A 23,578-nucleotide genomic window follows, 5' to 3' on the forward strand; every position below is an offset into this window, starting at 1 on the left:
CTTGGTAAGTCCTCACATTTGCTTGGGTAGGCACATGTGTGTACATGTTAACCTAGGTTGTCCTTACCTTGACCAAGGTAATCAGTAGCCCTAGAACAGGGATATCACATAGAATGATAATGTGTAAGGTGTAAGATTTCCCAGGGCTTAGATAAGAGACCTACATTTGTTTATAAGTGCCTGGCTCACCAAATGGAAGCACAACTCAGTGATCTACATTGGAATATTCACTGCATGGTGCCTCTTCAAGTGATCGAAATCGACAGTTAAGGAAAAGGAGTCACATGTTTGCAAAAATAAAGTGCCACCTACCAGATGAACCAAATACAGAATTTCTGTTAAGGTGATAAATGTTTCCTTAAAACAAAACCTCTCATCTCCATTTTTTTTATTTTTCATATTTATTCCTGTTATACACTCATCCCAAAGGTGGGAAATAGTATCTTTAAAAACACAATGGTGTATGACCATGCAGGTATCAGTGACCTTGACCTTAACGGGCCCTGAAGAACAGCCTGTATTTAAGTCCCGTAATGGATCACAGCATACAGTGGTCTATACTCATACACTTGCTGAATACCTGATAAATGTTACATTCAAATTATTACTGTACAGTGTGGCTTTTTTTTGCTTGTTTTTTGTTGTTTTTTTTTTCTCTGGTGCCTAATTTTTGCAGTTCTAAATATAAAATTGGATGTCAAATATCAAAATTTAAATAGATAAAGCCTTATCTTTTCAGCTATAACTTAGCTAAAATTAGATATTCTGGTTTTCACACCCATTGAAGAAATTGGCATATGAAATAAACCTGTTACAAAATTTTTTGAATGTTTCATAAATTCCAAGATCAATTTGTCAATTCTCTAGTATAACATGACTTTCCATGTAATTTAGCTTTCCTAATCAGTATCCATGTTGGAATCTTTGGACAAAGGCACACTTTCTCACTTGTGTACCACTGTATTGGATCACAGTGAAACTAAAGAACACAACAGTAAATATGTACAAATGTCTGAGTGACATTGAGATCTCTTGTGATGTTAGAAAGTAACATTTTCACAGCTTACGTACATAGGAACGGTCATTTTCTCCATTTGTCACATGATCTGGGTCAGAAAAGTTAAAATTTCAGATATTCCAAATACAGCAAAGACATTATTTGTGTACAACAGTTACCTATCTTTTAAATATTGCTATGTAAGTTCAAGATACCTGGACATTGCAGAAATGTCTTGTGGGAATGGGTTGACCTATTAGTTACAAAACACACAGACTACCAATTATCCAGAGAAGTCTTTAAAATTGACCATTTTCTGTGACAAGTACACATCACATGATTTAACATGGTGAGGCAGCAGTGTGATTGAAACATACTTTTATCTCAGTCAGTAGCTGCTTCTTGATAATTGTCATGCACACAATATTTGTTTAAGAAAATAATAAAAGTTAATAAAATATTTAGCAAACAATGATCACACACATATTGGAATGACTGTGCAATGTGCAGTCAATGCACATGGGGATGCACATGTAGCAATGCAAAGTCTCTGACTGCACGTTGATCTTCCTTAAACAACCAAGGACAGGTACAAGTAACTTTCATTTGTCATCACAGTTAAAGCATTATGTATTTTTTCAACCAACTAAAATCCAATTTCTAAGTGCTGTGTGTTGTCTATTTACCTAGTTATCAATACAGAAACTTTGACAGAGTTAATCATCTCTAGCTATTAACACTGCTATCTAGCCTATAGATCAAAGCTACTTCTACCAGACAAGATCTCAAGTCTATACTCCAAAACTGCTTCTTCAGAACCAGATAACAAAAATGTACTTCTGAACCCGATATCTAGTCAATAGATTAAATTTTCTACTTCTGTACCTGATTCCAGCCTAAAGATAGAAACTTCTACTTCTGTACCAGATATCCAGCCTCTAGATAGAAACTTCTACTTCTGTACCAGATATCCAGCCTCTAGATAGAAATTTCTACTTCTGTACCAGATATCCAGCTTACAGATAAAAACTTCTACTTCTGTACCAGATATCCAGCCTACAGATAAAAACTTCTACTTCTGTACCAGATATCCAGCCTACAGATAAAAACTTCTACTTCTGTACCAGATATCCAGCCTACAGATAAAAACTTCTACTTCTGTACCTGATATCCAGCCTACAGATAGAAACTTCTACTTCTGTACCAGATATCCAGCCTAAAGATAGAAACTTCTACTTCTGTACCAGATATCCATCCTACAGATAGAAACTTCTACTTCTGTACCAGATATCCAGCCTACAGATAAAAACTTCTACTTCTGTACCTGATATCCAGCCTAAAGATAGAAACTTCTACTTCTGTACCAGATATCCAGCCTACAGATAGAAACTTCTACTTCTGTACCAGATATCCAGCCTACAGATAAAAACTTCTACTTCTGTACCTGATATCCAGCCTAAAGATAGAAACTTCTACTTCTGTACCAGATATCCAGCCTCCAGATAAAAACTTCTACTTCTGTACCAGATATCCAGCCTCCAGCTAGAAACTTCTACTTCTGTACATGATTACTAGTCAACAGATCAAAATTCTCCTGTACCAGATATCAAGTGGAAAGATCAAAACTGCTATTCCTGTCAGAAGATTAATTCTCATCTCCCTGGGATAACATCTGCTGTTTCTACATGTACTCTCCGGCTTTGCTTGCTCATGTGCATCAAATGCCATTTAATATTAAGTTTATATTATCTATGTTTTGTCTGTATACATGCATGAACTTACAAAACCATACAACAGAACAGACATTTATATAAGCATCAACAACATAAATATACTGATATTTTACTAGGACTGTAAGCGATGACCCTGCAGCGTGATAGTAATATTCAGGTACTATGGTGTAAAGCAATACAAAATTTTGCACCAGATCCACAAACAGGACTGTGTGCTGTCTCGTTTGGGAGTTCTGATATTGAAAAATCTATCATTACACATTCTAGAATCTACTCTTAATACCAAATGCAATCAAGCTAGAAATATGTATCTTCAGTATGTTTCAGATTTTCTTCTGTCAATGTGTGTATATAGCTAAGTATGGAGTGTATGGATTTTAGGCAATGTTTTCGTATGTGTAGCTGTAGTACAATGAATGTGATGATACATAGAAAACAGAGACAAAGTGCCTACTGAATAAGTAAACAAATATAATTTCTTAAAACACTTATTTTACAACAAATCAAAGAAAACTCTATGAAACGTTTTTTCTTTTTTCATATTGAAATGAAACTCATGAAAAAATGTATTCTTTTACATTTTAAACGTACGTTTTCATTCATATTTAAAGCTTTTCCTTTTCAAATAGAATTGATAAAATGGATATTTGTAATGAAATCTTTAAATATATATAGTAAAAAAATTGAACAAGAGTGACAACACATTGAAGATAAACTTAAAATAAAGGGACTTGCTATACATTATGATTTCCCTGCCACAAGGTAAAGTATAGTGAGACAGATTACGATAATATTACAGTGCTAGTCACTCAAAATACAACTATTTAGCAACCGAAGCAGTAACCCTACTGGTAATATCACAGCTCATGACCTCTCATATAAAATCAATGCCGAAGTTTTACATTATAATTCTTACAAATCTAATCACTGAACAAGAACATTCTTCATCATTTTTGAACGAAATTTGTGTAAATAAGTAGTGTCATCTTTACATGCGACTACAAGAAACTTTTCCAGTTTCTAATATTTAACCAAGATCAACAGATTAAATTCTGATATTCCCGATTTATAATGTACCATACACTTACAATAAAATACGGGAAAATTTTTATCAACAGTAGTTTGTTTAGAAATGATAATTTTTACGGATTATGTGAGCTTATAATTGATGTTCAGTAATAACAGAGAGTTGGTAAATCCTTACAAGCTGCTGGGTAAGGTAACAGCAGGAAGTCCCCTAATGTTATTACATTGTATACATATTTGAATTTTGGTCATTTTAATGTCAAAGCAAACTTTATTATGCTTGTCACAATAAGATGTTTTTTTTTATTATATGTAATGTTCATTTCTAAGACAAATAAAAATAAAAAAAAAAAAGTTTAGACAACAAAAATGAAAAAGAAAGAAAAAGAGAAAAAATCAAGAAAAAGAAAGTTTCTTAAATCGCATTATCTAATAACAGTACAACGTAAACCCTATAGCATCAAAAACTCTAACAGCAAGATTCGACCAAGCTGCATATAACAAAACAAAATAAAAATAGCAAAATACATCTTGCATATTGATATTGCATCTATGAGTTAGCTAAGATAAATCATAAAAACTAAAAGTACCATATTCCCTGAAGTTAGTGCCCCTGATTAGACTCAACGTTCCCTCGCTAGACCACACTGCTTGTTATAATAGTGATCTGACAACAAAATATATAAAATTACATGTAGGTAGGTATTTCTAAACCACTTACATTCAATCAAAATGATAGTTTAATGTCCCAGTAAAATCTCACAGTTACAAAATACTGGATAGAGCACTAGTACAATAGAATATGGTATGTGACTTAGTGTTTTGAACATTTGATATATATATTAAACTGGAATTTAACATAAACAAAATAAAATTAATTGTTACGATTAATAAACTAAAACATATTAAAAAAAAGTTTTATTTATAACACTGATCACGGCAAGATGTGATTTTTAAAAAGACGATGGATGACTAAAAACATTTGACTAAGAATTCCTTTCTTTGATTTGAGCCTTTCTGAGTTAAATTATTTAAAAAAAAAAAAACATGGTTGAATGATTAATCAATAAAATTACATCTGGCTACATATTGTGAATTTTAGAAGTGAAGGACTGGAGATTTATCTATGGATAAAAAATATAACATCTTATGTTCAGTAAAATATCTGTACACAAGTCATTGCATTTACCCGATATGAATACAATACATTTCCAGATTCTGGTGTAAACAACCTAGAACCATCACTACATTAATTGAGCTTGTCTCTACATTCCACAGAGTCCTTGTTATCTACATTCAGCAATAATTCAATTTGATATTAATTATTAAGAATGTTATGAAAAAGTGCTGTGCAGTCATAGCTCATAGAGTTTGTTCTAAATTTTCAATTAAAAATTAGATCTTAAGGGACTTTCTACATTTTAAACAAATCAATGCATATACAATGTATTGCACTTTTTGAGATCCTTCAGCCAGTGTTTAGATAATAGGATGAGTACTATTTTCAGGGGAGATAACTGGTCAAGGAATGAAATTCAGCAGGAAATAAAATAGTAACTGCAGATTTTTTAAATGAACAAATCAAAGCTGGTTTTCTTTTATTATCATTATTTTTTTTCCTCGTTTTTTTCCAAAAAGCATATTAGCTAGGCATTTGGTCATTTTGGTCAGTTCTGGAATCTCAATCAGGAAAAGTGCAACCATTCAAAATCAAAAGTCTAAAAAACATACATTTATATGTATATTTTTTGTGACAAATTCCTTCTGCTCGATTTATTGCTTTACTGAAATTATAATACACAATGCTCAACAAATTCAAAAAATATTTTTAGGCAATAAAACAAAGCTGACGATGCAGAAATTGTGTTGGGCTAGGAAACTGTAGCATGTTTGTGCTTTGTGGTCCCATGCCATTGCCCATCTGCTTATTCAAAAATAGCATGTCTCTTTTATGGTCTATAAGTACTTTACACCTACCTCTCCATCTAATACACTGGCTGCTCATCCAATTTCAAAATTAGTTACAATACTTTTTCATGAAAAATTTTAAGCAACTGCAAAACTATCTACATTATGCATACTGCAAAATAAAAAGCAAAGAAGTTTGCGACATGATAAGTATGTGGTAAAATGTTGATAATGTAGTACAGTGTATGATGTACGATAGTTACTATGGTCCGAACACCTTCCCATTCTATCACTTATATTGTAAAACAGTCATGTCTGTAAGATAAAATTGTTGAACGCACTAGGTATTACATAGTGAAAACAAAATCCCATAACAACAAAGTAATGATAGTAATAATATTATGTCTCTTATAAAACCTGTTACTCTCATGGGTAAGCACAATGTCTTGGATACATTAAATAAAAGTGTAGTCTTAAACGGCGATAATCTTGAAAAGGGAAAAAACTTACACTTAGTACGCAATGGAAAAAACGTCAAAGCCATCCCTATGATACAATAATAATAACAGATACATCAAAAGGAATCTGCCCAACATTATGGATGTAGTTGAGCGCTAGGACTCTGTGTGTCCATACTTGTGCTCTACCACAAAGTAGCACACCTCACTATCCACCATCTCTTCGTCCTCATCCATTTTGAGGTCCTGTGACTCATGACTCGCACTCATGTCCATAGGTGTATCCACTATCGTGTCACTGTGGATGATGTCCCTTGTAACCCTAATGGGTGGAGTCCGTACTGGCTCTGATGCTGGTGACTCACTACGACTATCTTCGGAAAAAACACTGTCCACATCAGACGACATAACATCAAGGGCAGCTCCTTCGGAAGATGCCTTCGTGACGGAATTCCCTGAACTTTTTGCAACAAGTCTTTCATGTTCGCGGGTGTATTGTGGGAATGAGGTTCCTGATTGACCATTACTGGATTTCTGGCCATTAACTGGTCCAAGGAACCAATCAGATCTCTGACGTAATCTTTCTAATTGTTTGCGCTTGACAGAGTTAAATCTACTTAAGGTTCCCTTAGGTGGTGGAGGTTCTGTGGAACTCCCTTCATTCAAATTATCTTCTAGTGACTTTGGTCTCTGCAAAACAAAAGAATAATAATGAGTACTGTTCTAATGCTTCTGGTTTTCAATTCCTAAACTTTTCAACTTGATCAAATTAACCAACCTGACAATGAGACTGTTTAAGGCTAATGAATATAAAAATAATTGATCTTCATATCAATATTAATACAATGAATACAAATCATAGGTTCTCATCTTACCAACTACAGATACCATAAGGTAGAGATTACATATAATCAGAATACCATTTCTTTTACCCCTTTCAGTGTCAATTATCTCTTACAATGTACAGCTCAGCGCCAAATATTTTCCGGAAAATATCCAAAAACAATGGCAGCATTACTGAAACAAGCATATCTTGGCTAATAAAAAAGATATTAACTTTGTCAACCAAAGTTTCCTACGACAGCCTGTCTGCATGTCGACTTTAGTCACCTATGGTACCAAAAGGGTTAACCAAATTAACTATAGACATCTACTTTACTAATCAGCAAATCAGAGATTTTCATTAGAAATATCAGAAGTCGGCTCATCCTTTTGATTTGTTTCCTTAGAAGTTGACATACCTTGCCTATGTTGCCAGGAGAGGGGGCTAATGACACTTCAGGTGCTGATATAGTAGAGGCGGCCATAAGGCGTGAGCAAGTAGAGTCGCCATCTTCGTCATCATTGCGTCGCGGCGACAGCAGATATTTGGGGTCCATCTGTGGCGAATGCTCTGGCGTATTACTGGGTTCATGTACACCCTCTCGCTGGGCATGCATCTCGTAAAAACCTTCTTCAGATATAGCTGGCAACAAAGACAATTACACTTGAAGTTTTCTGTCTCATCATTTGCCAACCAAACTGTGACAATATTCAAAGAATTTCTAAAATATTATTGATCATATTTTTCTTAAATTTTCTAATATTTCCACTATTGTTCATCAAAGACACATCATTTATTTTGATGAAACAGATGATGCAGTAACAAGGCTATATCAGGTTTTAGCATTTAGAACAGCATTCCACTATATGATTAGGCTTTGAAATATCACTTAACATTAAAAAGAGGATCACAACATTGGTATACATTATTGATATACACACAGGTTATACATTAATAGGGTAACTAGGGTAGGTACTGGGATAACAACATTAATACACAACAAGCATGCAAAACAAAAATGTCAGTAATCTTACATTGTGGTTTTGTTCTTAATTCTAAATTTTAACTCAAAATTGGTGTCTTTATTACTATACACTGTAGTTTCAGATCTGATTGAATCAATCATTTTAATGCTATCATTTTAAGCATTTAAATTCCAAGAAAATTTATCTTGATTCTGGACAATTTTTCTTTTTTCTTTTTTTTTTTTTTAATTTCTACTTTTGTTTCTAGACTTTGCTGATTGGTGCAATCCTTACCATGCTTTACTGGGTGGAAGGCTCGCAGGTGAGCCTCCTGGACCAGGAACAAGGAATACCATTGCACAGCCTGATCACCTGTGGGAACATGCACCAGACAGTCATGCAAACAACAAAAATGTGGGAGGACAGGATTACAGGAATACAGGGGTGTCAGGATTACAGAAATGTCAACTTACTCTAATAATGTGTGGAGGGTGGGGGATACAGGGATGTCACTCTACTATAATGTGTGGAGAGTGGGGGGATACAGGAATGTCACTCTACTATAATGTGTGGAGAGAATGGGATACAGGGATGTCACTCTACTATAATGTGTGGAGAGAATGGGATACAGGAATGTCACTCTACTATAACAATGTGTGGAGGGCAAGGAAACGGGGAATACTCTCTACTATAACAATATGTCAGGGTGGGGAATACAGGGATGCCCTTTTAATGTGACAATGTGGGGAGGGTGGGGGATACCAGGATGTCACTCTATTATAACTATGTGGGGAGGGTGGGGGATACCAGGATGTCACTCTATTATAACTATGAGGGGAGGGTGGGGGATACCAGGATGTCACTCTACTATAACTATGTGTGGAGGGTCGGGATACAGGGATGTCCTTTTAATGTGACAATGTGGGGAGGGTGGGGGATACCAGGATGTCACTCTATTATAACTATGTGGGGAGGGTGGGGGATACCAGGATGTCACTCTATTATAACTGTGGGGAGGGTGGGGGATACCAGGATGTCACTCTACTATAACTATGTGTGGAGGGTTGGGATACAGGGATGTCCTTTTAATGTGACAATGTGGGGAGGGTGGGGGATACCAGGATGTCACTCTATTACAACTATGTGGGGAGGGTGGGGGATACCTGGATGTCACTCTACTATAACTATGTGTGGAGGGTCGGGATACAGGGATGTCCTTTTAATGTGACAATGTGGGGAGGGTGGGGGATACCAGGATGTCACTCTACTATAACTATGTGGGGAGGGTGGGGGATACCAGGATGTCAGTCTACTATAACTATGTGTGGAGGGTCGGGATACAGGGATGTCCTTTTAATGTGACAATGTGGGGAGGGTGGGGGATACCAGGATATCACTCTACTATAACTATGTGGGGAGGGTGGGGGATACCAGGATGTCACTCTACTATAACTATGTGTGGAGGGTCGGGATACAGGGATGTCCTTTTAATGTGACAATGTGGGGAGGGTGGGGGATACCAGGATGTCACTCTATTATAACTGTGGGGAGGGTGGGGGATACCAGGATGTCACTCTACTATAACTATGTGTGGAGGGTCGGGATACAGGGATGTCCTTTTAATTTGACAATGTGGGGAGGGTGGGGGATACCAGGATGTCACTCTATTATAACTATGTGGGGAGGGTGGGGGATACCAGGATGTCACTCTACTATAACTATGTGTGAATATCATTAATACCTAACTTGAAAGGTATTTCAGATTTTCACAACTGAAATATACAGAAAAAAACACAAGTGAAATGTAACACTTTTAAAGAATTCCACCAATGAGAAAAACAGAAAATACAATTTGGTCAATACAAAAGCTGGATAGAATTGTTCGAATATATAACAATTGACAAACATATCTCACTCAAATTTCTAATGTTTTACTTGGGACAGGACATGAAGGCAAGGGGTGTGGTGGGTTTTACTTGGGATAGGAAGTGAGGGCAGGGATATGGGTGGGTTTTACTTAGGATAGGAAGTGAGGGCAGGTGTGTGTGTGTGTTTTACTTGGGAAAGGAAGTGAGGGCAGGGGTGTGTGTGTGTTTTACTTGGGAAAGGAAGTGAGGGCAGGGGTGTGTGTGTGTTTTACTTGGGAAAGGAAGTGCTGTGTGGGATTAAAAACAAGAATAACACTCCTGTTCACAAGCATGCACACAAAACTAGTATAAGAAAACTGGGAATTTTGGACATATAAGACAACAAAAATATTCCATTTAAATATACAAATGGATGAGCAAAGAATTAGAGAAATGGCTTTATACTGCAAGTGCACCTTTTACTCTCCTAGTATGTTTATGCAACTGTTTTACCCTTGGTTAATCACTGAAGAATTAAAATTTGGTTTCAACCTCAGCTGATAAAATTAGGATCACATATCTGTAGTACCAATTCTATACAGTTGTATCAACATAAACTTTACAAAGACATTCCTCTCTAAATGTGTCAATGATTGTATAGGTGTTAAAAACGGGGGTGGGGCAATAATAAAAACAAATCTGTTTAACTAAGGGGAGGTAATAGAAACAACGACTACAATACAGAGTAAAACTTGTTTACAACAATCTTCCAATAATAATAACAAAAAAGGAATTTAGATTTTATTTCACATATTTACTGATTGAATAAGATGATATATTGTTGAAAAAAAATATCACAAGTTTAAAATGATAAAAAAGTTTATACTGTAGTAGATGACATGGAAGATTGATAAACAGTTTTATCACAATAACAACTAACAAAATCAACAAGTTCAAAAAGGAAAACTACAATAAACATGCTTATTGAAACAAAAGAAATGAAAACTCAAAGCCAATTCATGATTTTACAGAAAATCTTCGTAAATATGAAGTTTTTCTATAATTACTTACCCCTGGAATTATTATCAATATAATATACAATGTCTAGATATACCAACACCGAATACATCCCGCCACCACCAAATATAAAGCCTTTTTTATTTTTTTTTCTAAATATTCTAAAATACTGTAAAACATAAAATGTTCATCAGTACGTTCTTTCATGGTATGAACCATCATCTCCAAGGTGAAAACTTAGATTGATACCCCTTAACTATACACATAGCTCATTCATTTTAAGTCTTATTTTGTTGCATTTGTAAAGCTAAGAAAATAAATAGGTTTTGCACAATGAACATTTCAAGTAGTACAGTATGTGCACATAAAATTATGCAAATAAACAAGTGAATATTTTTTTTTTTAATTTGCAATAAAAAGTTTAATAATACAAGCTGAAAAATGTTGTTTGAAAATTTTCTAGTACAAAACTTACGAGGTAGAATTTCCTCTGACAGGTATTGGAATTCATAGCGGAATTTTTCCCGTATATGAATCCCTGTGCGGGTAGTCTCTGCGAAATATTCTATATTTTCCTGACCAAACATACTGGCCACACCGAAGTTCTCAATGAGCAGTTGCATGATACGGCTTGCCTTCTCCACTTTGCCAGGGTCTGCCGCACAGGAATGAAACACGCTCCCAGCAACGCTGCGTGACAATGCCTCCGTTGTCATAAAGTTGACGTCACAGTTGTTAATCATAGTGAACCAGATACCAAACAGTAGGGACACAAGCTGCTGATGTGCCTGATGTAAGGAAGTGATGTACCTGTACACAAAGACATGTCCATGTTATTCAATAAAAGTGCCATTCCTCTTTAACATGGAAGCTGAGGCCACAAAAGGAGTGCCGTTTTGTTCATAGATAAATCATGAATATTCTGCCTTTAAATAATCACAAATCTGCCTGATTAATGATTTTCCTTTAACATTTCTGAATTTATATTTTCAGAGATCCAGTATAGTGCTGAAAAAAATAAACTTTTAATGTACAGGATTAACACCTTACATTATGAAGAATATATTAAATAAAGGGATCAGGACTTACAACAGCCAGCTAACTGAATGGAAAACTTACTCATGCACAGCCTCATACTGTTCCATTTTGTGACCCAGACTGAGAACACTTAACAGAGTTTCCTCTCCATTCTGGCCAAATATTCCATCAGGTAAGCGCAACAGGAACTTCTGTAACCACCAATAAAATACAATGTTACAAGTGAAGCATCCAATCAAATAAAAGTATACATCTAATCAAACAGAATTAGATCTCCAAATCAGGTATACACTATTATTTAAACCAACTTCAAATACAAGCATCTACAGGTGAAACATTGTTTTTATCTCAAACTGCAGGAATCTATCCTGGAAGACTTCATTTGAATAAATTCATGAGGTTTTCAAATATGAACAGATGTTGTACTCAACAAATCTACAAGTACATTTTAACACTTTCTTATGCAAACTCCTTTTGGCTGACATTGACACCTGTGACCTTGAATATGAAACAAAGTAATTTAAAAAAGAGAAACTTTGTATAACTCAATGCCAGATATTCATTGGTCAAGTATCATCATTATAATATTATTGGTTAATCAGAACACATTCAAGCATTTTCATAGGTATGATCCTCCTGACCTTGAACTAGGGTCAAGGCCATTTTCTTTGTTAACTTCGCACCCCTTTAACACTCTGACAAGAAATTTATATCATAACTCTAAGGATTATGTTTAACAAAATGGAGTCAACTGAATGTTTCAACATTTGAACTCTGTGACCTTTAATATGGGTGTAGATCATTTCCATTCCACTTGATTTGGCGTCACCCTACCTTGACAACAGATGCCAGTGTGTACATGTTGTAGTTCTGGTAGATGACAGGCTTGCCCTCTGTCATCCTCTTAACTATGTGACGAGTATCTGATGGATTGCCTGGACGTCGGAATAGATCAGCTGTACTCATGCCTTCATGGGCGATGTATATAAGTATTTCCTTCAAAAATAACAGACATGAATAAGTAGTCATTTATCAAAGAAGGGTATCATAATCAGATACTCAAATTCATCAGCTATCAAGTTTATACCAACAGGCTTTACAACAAACAGGAATCCCAAATACAAACTCATATATAAAATCAAACTGCTGAAACTAAATATTGATCCTACTATAAAGATTCATCATCAACATATTAAATGCAGTAATATGGGTCACAGAATTTTTGAGAGTCCTTATTTTTAGTTGCTAATGATACACTGTGGGACCAGAATGCTTCAATGTTCCTAGTGACCGTCCCTAGTCATGCCCTTCCTTTTTCTGATTCTCTATACATGCACCAACTGACATTAAGCCTTATTTGTCCATTAACATTGTTCATTAAAATTTAATTTGTTGAAGGAGAGAACCATGTCCTTGTCCAGTAGACATTCTGACTCCATTAAAATACTCTTACTAAACATCCACACACGCCACCCCACCCAGAGCACAGTAAATACACATGCTCCCAAGATACAACAGCTTATTTTCGTGATCAAATACCTGAAAGATGGAGTACTTCAAGTAAACAATTTTCTAAAAGTTTATTGATATTTACCTTTCTATAAAAATATTATCAATTAAAGCATATTTGTACAAAATTCTGAGCAACCCTTGATAATTATTGATAAACCCCAGTACAAATGTACATCACTTCCCCACCAGAATTTGTAACTATGTAAACCTGTTTGTAAGATCACACAAAAGATCTAGTACAAATGAAATACTTGTTGGATATTGCTACTTTTGGTGTTGAATCTTTTTTCTTGACATTCAGCTTTAACAGGTAACACAAAGACTGGTAAAGTCTGTAAAGTCTACACTGCTACTAAATTTTCTCTAAAATATGTTGGTGATGTAATAGGGTTGAATCATATAAGAAAACAAATTTTATCACAGGATCACTAAAATATGTGGGTAGTCATTTATTATAAAGATAGTATTAAGGTGGCAACTGAAAGGCTGGGCATTATATCAAGGTTTTAGAGCAAGTATATAGAAATATTTTTTCAGTTATTGTGAACTGATAAAATTGTGACAAATGCTTGGTGGGCCGCCACAATCATGCTTCTCTCTGTATATCTGTTGTAGCTTTAATGCTCGTTTCTGCGCTAAAACAACTGTCTAACCTGTTACTAGCCACAGAGTAAATTATTCATTTACAAACATTCTGTGAGTTCTTTAATTTGAAGAAATGGGCATTTTACTGTCTACATAGTATTTCCAACTTTGTTCATTTGTATAGCTTTATCCTACACTATAAAACAATGATTCAGCTAATCCTACATCCAACATGGTCGGGTCAATCAGTACTTTAAAGTCTATATGTACAGTGTCAATAGGTGCATGGACATATCAATGATGTTGGGAGTCTGTAGGAACTGGACAGTCCAAGTGTGTGACCACCTCAAAGTACATGAGTAGTTGTATGGTCTAGCAGTCAGAAGTAACAGATTAATAATGGTCTAGCAGTCAGAAGTAACAGATCAATGGTCTAGCAGTCAGAAGTAACAGATCAATGGTCTAGCAGTCAGAAGTAACAGATCAATGGTGTAGCAGTCAGAAGTAACAGATCAATGGTCTAGCAGTCAGAAGTAACAGATCAATGGTCTAGCAGTCAGAAGTAACAGATCAATGGTGTAGCAGTCAGAAGTAACAGATCAATGGTCTAGCAGTCAGAAGTAACAGATCAATGGTGTAGCAGTCAGAAGTAACAGATCAATGGTGTAGGAGTCAGAAGTAACAGATCAATGGTCTAGCAGTCAGAAGTAACAGATCAATGGTGTAGCAGTCAGAAGTAACAGATCAATGGTGTAGCAGTCAGAAGTAACAGATCAATGGTGTAGGATTCAGATGTAACAGATCAATGGTGTAGCAGTCAGAAGTAACAGATCAATGGTGTAGCAGTCAGAAGTAACAGATCAATGGTGTAGCAGTCAGAAGTAACAGATCAATGGTGTAGCAGTCAGAAGTAACAGATCAATGGTGTAGCAGTCAGACGTAACAGATCAATGGTGTAGGAGACAGAAGTAACAGATCAATGGTCTAGCAGTAAGAAGTAACAGATCAATGGTGTAGCAGTCAGAAGTAACAGATCAATGGTGTAGGAGACAGAAGTAACAGATCAATGGTGTAGGAGACAGAAGTAACAGATCAATGGTGTAGCAGTCAGAAGTAACAGATCAATGGTGTAGCAGTCAGACGTAACAGATCAATGGTGTAGGAGACAGAAGTAACAGATCAATGGTCTAGCAGTCAGAAGTAACAGATCAATGGTCTAGCAGTCAGAAGTAACAGATCAATGGTGTAGGATTCAGAAGTAACAGATCAATGGTGTAGGATTCAGAAGTAACAGATCAATGGTGTAGGATTCAGAAGTAACAGATCAATGGTGTAGCAGTCAGAAGTAACAGATTAATGGTCTAGCAGTCAGAAGATACCTGAAAAGATCAATGGTTTGGGAATCCATAGGTACATGGACAATCTGGTGGTGTGGAATTTCGCAGACACATGGGCAGATCAATGGTATGGGAGTCTGTACATACATGAACAGTTCAAAGGTGTGGAAATTTGAAGGTTCATGGGAAGTCCAATGGTGTGGGAGTTTGCTGGTCCATGGAAAGTCAAATGGTGTGGTAGTTCGCCAGTTCATGGCCAGTCCAATGGTGTGGAAGTCTAGGTACATGGCCAGTCCAATGGTGTGGAAGTCCAGGTACATGGCCAAACCAATGGTGTGGAAGTCTAGGTAAATGGCCAGTCCAATGGTGTGGAAGTCTAGGTACATGGCCAGTCCAATGGTGTGGAAGTCTAGGTACATGGCCAGTCCAATGGTGTAGAAGTCTAGGTACATGGCCAGTCCAATGGTGTGGAAATATGTTCCTCTATGGGATGTCCAATGATATAGAAGTCTTTAAGTTCATGGGCAGTCCATTGTTGTGGTAATCAGTATGTCTATAGGAAGTTTAATGGTGTGGGAGTCAGACAAAACATGGGCAGTCCATTGTTGTGGTAATCAGTATGTCTATGGGAAGTTCAATGGTGTGGGAGTCAGACAAAACATGGGCAGTCCATTGTTGTGGTAATCAGTATGTCTATGGGAAGATCAATGGTGTGGGAGTCAGACAAAACATGGGCAGTCCATTGTTGTGGTAATCAGTATGTCTATGAGAAGTTCAATGGTGTGGGAGTCAGACAAAACATGGGCAGTCCATTGTTGTGGTAATCAGTATGTCTATAGGAAGTTCAATGGTGTGGGAGTCAGACAAAACATGGGCAGTCCACTGGTGTGTGAAAGCCTAATGGTCTGTGAGTATTTAGGTACCTCAGTGTGGGAGTTTGTTGGTCTATGGGAAGTCCTATTCATGGACAGTTCAATTGTGTCTGTCTATACTTGACAGCCACTTGTACAGTCTAAACTTGTAATATGACACCCTTGTAACTGGCCACATTATTAAGTAATGTATCAATAGTGTGGTGCATGAGCAGTCGATCACCGAAAAGCACACGTCAGCATAAAATAATGCAGTGTCTTAAGATGTTTGATATACAGGAGCCAACATCAGAGAAGAGGATTGATAGTCATTTATTAAAAACTAGAATATGTCTGTTAGACATGAATGCCCTGTCCCTATGCCAACAAGAATCTGATCAGGTGTCAAGCTTATAAGTTATCATACCTAAAACCAAATCTGTTGAAAGGTTTTCTAATAATATGATGTGGGATACATTATCATATGCTCCCCACTGCCATTCAATATGGCCAGACGAAAGTACAAACTATCTGCCCCCCACCCCCCTAATTCAATGGTGGAAGTATAACAAGCTTTAAACAGATTAGACCCACATGTTGCCTTTGTCAATAATGACAAAAGCAACAATGAATTCAAGTCCTTAAGCTATATGATGACAATTGAAAATTATAGGTTCCTTAGCCTTCAAAGGTCTTACATCAAATTTGAGATTTGAGAGATGAACTCATGACTCAAACAACGCTGTTCTGAAGAAGAATTTTGGAGGAAGAAATTCTTAGCAGGATGTGTATGCAACCTAAGAAAATACAGGACAATCCGTGAAGTTTACATACCACCAAAGGAACTGGCAGGTATCCATTTTTGATGTTGTGGGAGAGTGGAGCTCCAAACTTGATCCTGAAAACAATAATGACAGAGTTTGGACAAGGCATAAACATAAATAATGTTAAGATTGCATTTTTTTTATGGTTTAAATCTTTGCAGTTTTATCAAACTCTGGACGTGAAAAAGATATGACAATTATTATTTTATTTGAAAGTTTGATCAACAAGTTGTTTTTTTTTCACTGAAAAATCTTAAGGAAATAATCAATTCAGTATCACATGTCTTATGTGTATAGTGACATATCTTTGATAAATAAAATAACCTGCCTTAATCAACCCCCGTTCCATCAACATTCCTGTGTTTCATGTATAATGACATATTTTTGCCTTAATCAGCCCTGTTCCATCAACATTCCTGTGTTTAATATGTATATTGACATGTCTTGACATCCACTATAACCTGCCTTAATCAGCCCCTGTCCCACCAACATCCCTGTGTTTTATGTATAATGACATATTTTTGCCTTAACCAGCCCCTGTCCCACTAACATCCCTGTGTTTTTTGTATCTGGACATAGTTTTGCCTTAATCAGCCCCTGTTCCACCAACATCCCTGTGTTTTATGTATAATGACATATTTTTGCCTTAACCAGCCCCTGTCCCACTAACATCCCTGTGTTTTTTGTATCTGGACATATTTTTGCCTTAATCAGCCCCTGTCCCACCAACATCCCTGTGTTTTTTGTATCAGGTCATATTTTTGCCTTAATTAGCCCCTGTTCCACCAACATCTCTGTGTTTTATGTATAATGACATATTTTTGCCTTAATCAGCAACTGTCCCACCAACATCCCTGTGTTTTATGTATAATGACATATTTTTGCCTTAATCAGCCCCTGTCCCACCAACATCCCTGTGTTTTATGTATAATGACATATTTTTGCCTTAATCAGCCCCTGTTCCACCAACATCCCTGTGTTTTATGTATAATGACATATTTTTGCCTTAATCAGCCCCTGTCCCACCAACATCCCTGTGTTTTATGTATAATGACATATTTTTGCCTTAATCAGCCCCTGTCCCACCAACATCCCTGTGTTTTATGTATAATGACATATTTTTGCCTTAATCAGCCCCTGTCCCACCAACATCCCTGTGTTTTATGTATAATGACATATTTTTGCCTTAATCAGCCCCTGTCCCACCAACATCCCTGTGTTTTATGTATAATGACATATTTTTGCCTGTGTTTTATGTATAATGACATATTTTTGCCTTAATCAGCCCCTGTCCCACCAACATCCCTGTGTTTTATGTATAATGACATATTTTTGCCTTAATCAGCCCCTGTCCCACCAACATCCCTGTGTTTTATGTATAATGACATATTTTTGCCTTAATCAGCCCCTGTCCCACCAACATCCCTGTGTTTTATGCCCCACCAACATCACGTCTATTACATAGCAATGATTACTTGTAAAACCTGCATTCTATTTCTATTCTTTGTCCAGATATTCTGTTGCCATGACTTTTTTCAGAAACAACTATCTCAGTCTGGCCAAATTTTACAAAGAATAAATGTGAAGTTCTGTTGTGTTCTGAGAAGTTCATGGCTAATTTAATTATGATCCCAGGTGGCTGAGGATAAATTGTAATATATTATGATGATCACAGTGTGACCAGGGTTTTATTGTCTGCTGAAGATTTACAGCAGAAACAATGTATTCAATGTTTCAAATCATCATGATTTATTTTCCACAAATAAATCTATATTTTAAATTTCAAGATCTACAAACTGGACACCTCTCTTACCTGGCCAAATATTTCAGTCTGGTTATTTCAAATTTAGTGTAGTTATACTATATATCTCTGTGTTAAACAGTGAACATTTGCCCCAAGGTCATATTTTATCATTTTTCCCCCCCAATATGACAATATTTTTCACTTACTTTTGGTTGCGCATGGACTCAGAGCTTCTGTCAGATACACAGCCTCCAAAAACGTTTCTCAACATGGCCATGTTACTGTGACATGATTGTTGCCATGGTTACTTGAACAGGCCAGCAACCCCCATCCAGGACTGTAGCCTCACATGTCACCCCAAAATTGAGGTCAAAGTCATTCAGGTCATGGACTCTCTTGTCATGGCAACATTGCCAATTCCTGTTGAATCAGAGACCTGTAAAATACATGAAGAAAAATGTTTTGTTAGAATTCAATAAACTAGTTAAATAAGTTCAGGATCAAAGCAAATATGGTCAGCATTTATCACCACTTAATACTATATACATCCACCTGGTTGTTTTTAGAGCCTCTCCATGTATGTCTTCCTGTAAATCTACATCTCTTGGAATCGTTTTAATGAATGGACAGACAGGCAGATTGCATAAGTCGCAATTTTTCAGGATTATTGCAAGAGACAGATCTGCATACCACATACACATACACACATACACACACAAATACATCTACGTTACGTTTTTACTACAAAGACTGCATACGTGAAGGTGTGACCTTTGAACTTTGGGATGCCTCCAAAGTGCCATGTTTATGTAGACCTTTGACCTGCCCTTTAATGGTTCTGTGGCACTGTCAAAAGGCGCCCCTGCATTATTACATATATACCTAAGGTTTATTTCCTGGTCTATACTATGTAGTTGTTGGTGATGAGAAACTCCCTCCCTATCTACCGGGAGGAGGCTGCTCTACAACATTGTGTTTCTCATGCATGGTAGGAAATCTGTGTATTACAGAGAATAGTTTAGCTTGCTATTCTTGGTAGCTGCTGAAGGGACTCCTGGGGAGAAAGGGGGACAGCTGTTTTCTATTCTCAGCCCACAACATATGCATAAAGAAATGGTAATTAAAATGGGGCAGCATATTTTCTTTTTTGTCTATATACCTTTACTATGTACATACCATAATAATGTCCATGCATTCTTTCTCACATTTACACTGACACTAACTCTCCACAGATAATAATCTGCAACAATAGACACAAATTGATTACTTCCTTCACTAGGTGTTTAAAGCAAGTTTTCATTCAGTTAATTAGTATAACCTCTTTCTAGGAAAACTCAAATTGTGGTAATTATATACAGACATCTATTTGGTATTATAAATGTTTTCATTAAGTTGATTGAAGCTGACAGATCCATCTAGGTTTAAATTCAACTAATGCTGTAGTCACTTTCAATTTAACCTCAAACCCATCAAGGAATGTACAAAATGCAGGTAGTAGTACACCTGTCATAGCATGACACAACAATCATGTATCTGGTCAGTTTTGCCATCCAGTGGAACAGCTAAAGGAATCTGACCAGTGGCATGTTGAGCTGTTGGAGGATTAAGGACTACTGCTGCTGGGAAAGTATGCCAAATGTTAGTCATTTACCCAACTGCCTGGATGGAAGATATTCTTGTTTTACATTCTTATAACACAAGCTTGGTTAGTTTACCACTAGATAGTAAATGGTCTGTCTAAGTCAGTGTCTGGGAGAGAGATATAACACAAGCTTGGTTAGTTTACCACTAGATAGTAGATGGTCTGTCTAAGTCAGTGTCTGGGAGAGAGATATAACACAAGCTTGGTTAGTTTACCACTAGATAGTAAATGGTCTAAGTCAGTGTCTGGGAGAGAGATATAACACAAGCTTAGTTAGTTTACCACTAGATAGTAAATGGTCTTAGTCAGTGTCTGGGAGAGAGATATAACACAAGCTTGGTTAGTTTACCACTAGATAGTAGATGGTCTGTCTAAGTCAGTGTCTGGGAGAGAGATATAACACAAGCTTGGTTAGTTTACTACTAGATAATAGATGGTCTAAGTCAGTGTCTGGGAGAGAGATATAACACAAGCTTGGTTAGTTTACCACCAGATGGTAGATGGTCTGTCTAAGTCAGTGTCTGGGAGAGAGATATAACACAAGCTTGCTTAGTTTACCACCAGATGGTAGATGGTCTGTCTAAGTCAGTGTCTGGGAGAGAGATATAAGACAAGCTTGGTTAATTTACCACTAGATAGTAAATGGTCTTAGTCAGTGTCTGGGAGAGAGATATAACACAAGCTTGGTTAATTTACCACTAGATAGTAGATGGTCTGTCTAAGTCAGTGTCTGGGAGAGAGATATAACACAAGCTTGGTTGGTTTACCACTAGATAGTAAATGGTCTAAGTCAGTGTCTGGGAGAGAGATATAAAACAAGCTTGGTTAGTTTACCACTAGATAGTAAATGGTCTTAGTCAGTGTCTGGGAGAGAGATATAACACAAGCTTGGTTAATTTACCACTAGATAGTAGATGGTCTGTCTAAGTCAGTGGGAAAGAGTAACACAAGCTTGGTTAGTTTACCACTAGATAGTAAAGAGATGTCTGGGAGAGAGATAACACAAGCTTGGTTAGTTTACCACTAGATAGTAGATGGTATGTCTAAGTCAGTGTCTGGGAGAGAGATATAACACAAGCTTGGTTAGTTTACCACTAGATAGTAGATGGTATGTCTAAGTCAGTGTCTGGGAGAGAGATATAACACAAGCTTGGTTAGTTTACCACTAGATAGTAGATGGTATGTCTAAGTCAGTGTCTGGGAGAGAGATATAACACAAGCTTGGTTAGTTTACCACTAGATAGTAGATGGTATGTCTAAGTCAGTGTCTGGGAGAGAGATATAACACAAGCTTGGTTAATTTACCACTAGATGGTAGATAGTCTGTGTAAGTGTCTAAGGAGATATATAACACAAGCTTGGTTACTTTACCACTAGATGGTAGATGGTCTGTGTAAGTGTCTCAGGAGATACATAACACAAGCTTGGTTACTTTACCACTAGATGATAGATGGTCTGTGTAAGTGTCTCAGGAGATATATAACACAAGCTTGGTTACTTTACCACTAGATGGTAGATGGACTGTGTAAGTGTCTAAGGAGATACATAACACAAAAACATGGTTACTTTACCATTAGTCTGTTAAAAGGTCTGCTAATTCAGCGCCCTGCATTATTCATTTACACAAATTTACATAGACATGTTGCAATTAGTGAATCATATTGAAAAAAAATAAAAATAGAAATAATTTCTGAAGTCATAATTCACCCATTTATAAACAAATTATTCTTAATGTTGTAAGGAAATATATCCTGTCAAGGACGGTAATTGAAATAAATAAAAAATTAATAAATAAATAAATAAATAGATAAATAAATGTAGATAGGTGGGTGACTGGTGAGATTTGTATTGAACATTACACATTATACAACTGGCGAGATTAGGACTGAACTTCACACTATATAACTGTTGAGATTTGGACTGAACTCCACACTATATAACTGTTGAGATTTGGACTGAACTCCACACTATATAACTGTTGAGATTTGGACTGAACTTCACACTATATAACTGTTGAGATTTGGACTGAACTTCACACTATACAATTGGTGAGATTTGGCTAATTTGTGGAAGTTTGTAAGTATTACCCCAGTAATGAAACTCATCATGTCAGCTTTCCTGGTTACAGACATAGCACTTAATTACCTACCATTTATAAATAGAGCAGCACACCTTTTTTCCTCATCAACCACACCCTCTAGCTCATGGTCAATGTTTTTCAACAATGTACAGAAAGCTATACTGATGATACTTAAACTGGAGTATGTTTGTAAGATATGAACCCAAAGTATCACAACAAATATCATAGTTAACCGTTATGTAAAGTTTGGATGAAATCTGTCAAGAAGTGAAGCTGCTACAGTGAAAACGGTGATTCAGGACAGAACACAACAGGCATTTGTATCACATATTTCTAACCCTAATCAAACACATGCTTTATCTCCCTTGAATAAAAATGATTTTCTTTTAATTGTTAAAAAGTCTTTTTAATGTTTTTAAATAAAAAATATTCAACTATTAACACAAATTGTCTTCTAGATTTTTCAATGTGTGTTTTTTTTTTGTTTTTTGTTATGATGCCAATTATCATATTCACACACAATAGAATAGAAGCAAGGGAAGGATTGTAATTATATGCCTCACTTGATCAATGTTTAAATTGTCAGATTTGTAGGGGATTATGGGTAGGATATAGAACAGCTTCAATGTCTCTAGGGAATGAAACAAGATAGAGTTGAGTCTCTGTTAAATAAATCTACAGATTTAGTTATATACCAGGATCATTCCTAATTATAGTTGTATAACAAGAAGTTTATATCTAAAAGCAGAAACACTTCTGACAAATCCTTCAGTTATATAGAGTAAACTTACTTTCAGGATCAAATACCTTGCATATTTCTAAATATATGTATCTAATAACATATACATGTACATATTCATCCAACAAATGAAACATACCCTAGATTAGGTGTATCATTCCTTTGATGACTCTTGAAACTTTTGTTTTAAATTATTACAAGTATATCTCAGCACTGTCTCCAGTAGGGGGTCAAAGTCTGGTTGGAGTGTCATCTACCTAAGTGTGTACTATGTAGTGTTGGGGAATGTAAGTGTCTATTGACCTCAATTATCATACCAGGGGGTGATTACAGCTCTAATTGTAACATGATCTACAAGCTTCTGGTCCACTTAGCAATATAGCAACACATAAAATCTCCAAACATCTGTCACCAATTGCAGGATTTTGTACAGTGAAACAAAAACACTGAGT

At 36.2% G+C, this 23,578-nt stretch overlaps 1 protein-coding gene across 1 annotated transcript; it reads right to left on the reverse strand.

The window, feature by feature from the left end:
* Positions 1–6,278: 6,278 nt before the first annotated feature.
* Positions 6,279–18,983, reverse strand: LOC132547962 (uncharacterized). The gene is made up of 8 exons (XM_060211779.1): positions 18,872–18,983; positions 16,932–16,995; positions 12,647–12,808; positions 11,894–12,003; positions 11,250–11,584; positions 8,205–8,282; positions 7,364–7,587; positions 6,279–6,812 (listed from the first exon to the last, which is right to left on the reverse strand). Exons 1-8 carry the CDS (start codon positions 18,940–18,942, stop codon positions 6,279–6,281), a joined length of 1,578 nt encoding a protein of 525 aa, XP_060067762.1. The 5' UTR covers positions 18,943–18,983.
* Positions 18,984–23,578: the final 4,595 nt, after the last annotated feature.

This window comes from Ylistrum balloti, unplaced genomic scaffold (genome assembly GCF_031769215.1).
Source record: "Ylistrum balloti isolate Yb309-2 unplaced genomic scaffold, AGI_CSIRO_Ybal_v1 Utg369990, whole genome shotgun sequence".
Classification (NCBI taxonomy): domain Eukaryota; kingdom Metazoa; phylum Mollusca; class Bivalvia; order Pectinida; family Pectinidae; genus Ylistrum; species Ylistrum balloti.